The sequence below is a fragment of the Salmo salar genome, chromosome 09, assembly GCF_965601325.2.
Source record: "Salmo salar chromosome 09, fSalSal1, whole genome shotgun sequence".
NCBI classification, from domain to species: Eukaryota; Metazoa; Chordata; class Actinopteri; order Salmoniformes; family Salmonidae; genus Salmo; species Salmo salar.
This window is the reverse complement of record NC_138299.1, coordinates 152,247,032-152,248,563: the sequence shown is the minus strand read 5'-3', so window position 1 is coordinate 152,248,563 and position 1,532 is coordinate 152,247,032. Positions and strand designations below refer to the sequence as shown.

The following is a 1,532-nucleotide window of genomic DNA, read 5'->3' as shown; positions in this document are numbered from 1 at the left end:
GGAGGTTTCGCCTGACAGGTGACATCACCAGAAGCTATAAGTTAATGGACCAATAACAACATAGAGAGTTTCAAAACCTCTGCCAATAACAGCAAGTTTTCAGGTTGCATATCCCTCCCTTTAGGCTCGTCCAATTAGACCCCTCATTCAAACCACTCCCAGACAGTCCTAGAAAAATGATTGCTTGAGAAATTGCTCTTTGCTAAGAAGCTAATTTGGTTATTTTTTGACAATTGAAATAAAAAAAATAAAAAATAACATGAAGGTACTAAATTGTTACCCAGAAAAGGTTTGATGTTGAGATAAACAGCTGCATTGGACCTTTTAATAGGTAACAATTATGGTCCAATCGTCAGAAATACTCAGCTTTTATAAAGAAATACTATACTTGATTTATAATGGGACTTCTGTATATTCTCTGTTCATCATCTGGTTAACATTGAACTCCCACCCATTCAGCTGTCAGGTAAACATTATCAAACCCAAAAACAGGTCCCACTGGTTTTGAGTTGAGCCGTGCGTCAGTACTAGGCCTGACCGGTCTGGTTTGTTGTGTTACCAGGTGGAGCGGAGGGTGGTCAACCAACTGGCAGCAGCCTATGAGCAGGAGCTCCTTCCTAAGGGCTGCACCCTCCGCCTGTCTGTCCACTCAGAGGACAGGGGCGGGGCCGAGGGGCAGGAAGGGCTGGGGCAGGGCGTACCCAGTCTGCGTCTGGAGGTTGTGGGGAAGGACAGCACAGCACGGACGCTGGACATACGCCCTCCTCTCAGCCCCGATCACTAACACACAGTACAGCACCTACTGTATATATACTCTGGAGTCTACTGTCACCTCATAATAACCTATCACCTCATAATCATCAGTTGGTTTTCATGGAGCTAATTTAGCAATAAGGCCCGAGGAGCTGTGGTATATGGCCAATATACCACGGCTAAGGGCTGTTCTTATGCACGACGCAACATGGAGTGCCTGGACACAGCCCATAGCCATGGTATATTGGTCATATATCACAAACCCCGAAGGTGCCTTATTGCTATTATAAACTGGTTACCAACATAATCAGAGCAGTAAAAATAATGTTTTGTCATACCCATGGTATACAGTCTGAGTTACCATGGCTGTCAGCCAATCAGCTTTCAGGACTGGAACCACCCAGTTAATAATGTAAAATAAAACACGTCTCAGAAGAAACACATCATGGTCTCTCTCCCTGTCTCACACGGTCTGTCTTCTACCCTTCATACTGTATCCACAGTACACACACACACACACACACACACACACACACACTGATGAGTCAAGTCCCTATCAGTTCCCTGAGGCAGCCTCAGTGACTACAGCCCATGTCCTGGTCAGTGTAGCCTGAGGGGTTTGGATATATTGTACTATTTATCTAGCATCAGTTAGGAGAGATATTAACCACGTCTGTCCATATCATCATTGGAGAGCAGCCATTGATGAGGAAGCTGGAGGAAAGGGCAATAGTTCCGTTATAGAACTATATATATATACATATATACATATACATACA

At 44.4% G+C, this 1,532-nt stretch overlaps 1 protein-coding gene across 1 annotated transcript in view; it reads left to right on the top strand.

Annotated features, from left to right (window-relative positions):
• Positions 1 to 1,194, top strand: part of clpb (ClpB family mitochondrial disaggregase) — a 75,712-nt gene extending 74,518 nt beyond the window's left edge. Inside the window, 1 exon segment of the mRNA XM_082955544.1 lies at positions 563 to 1,194. Within this exon segment, the coding sequence (XP_082811670.1) occupies positions 563 to 784 (222 nt within the window). The 3' untranslated portion in view covers positions 785 to 1,194.
• Positions 1,195 to 1,532: the final 338 nt, after the last annotated feature.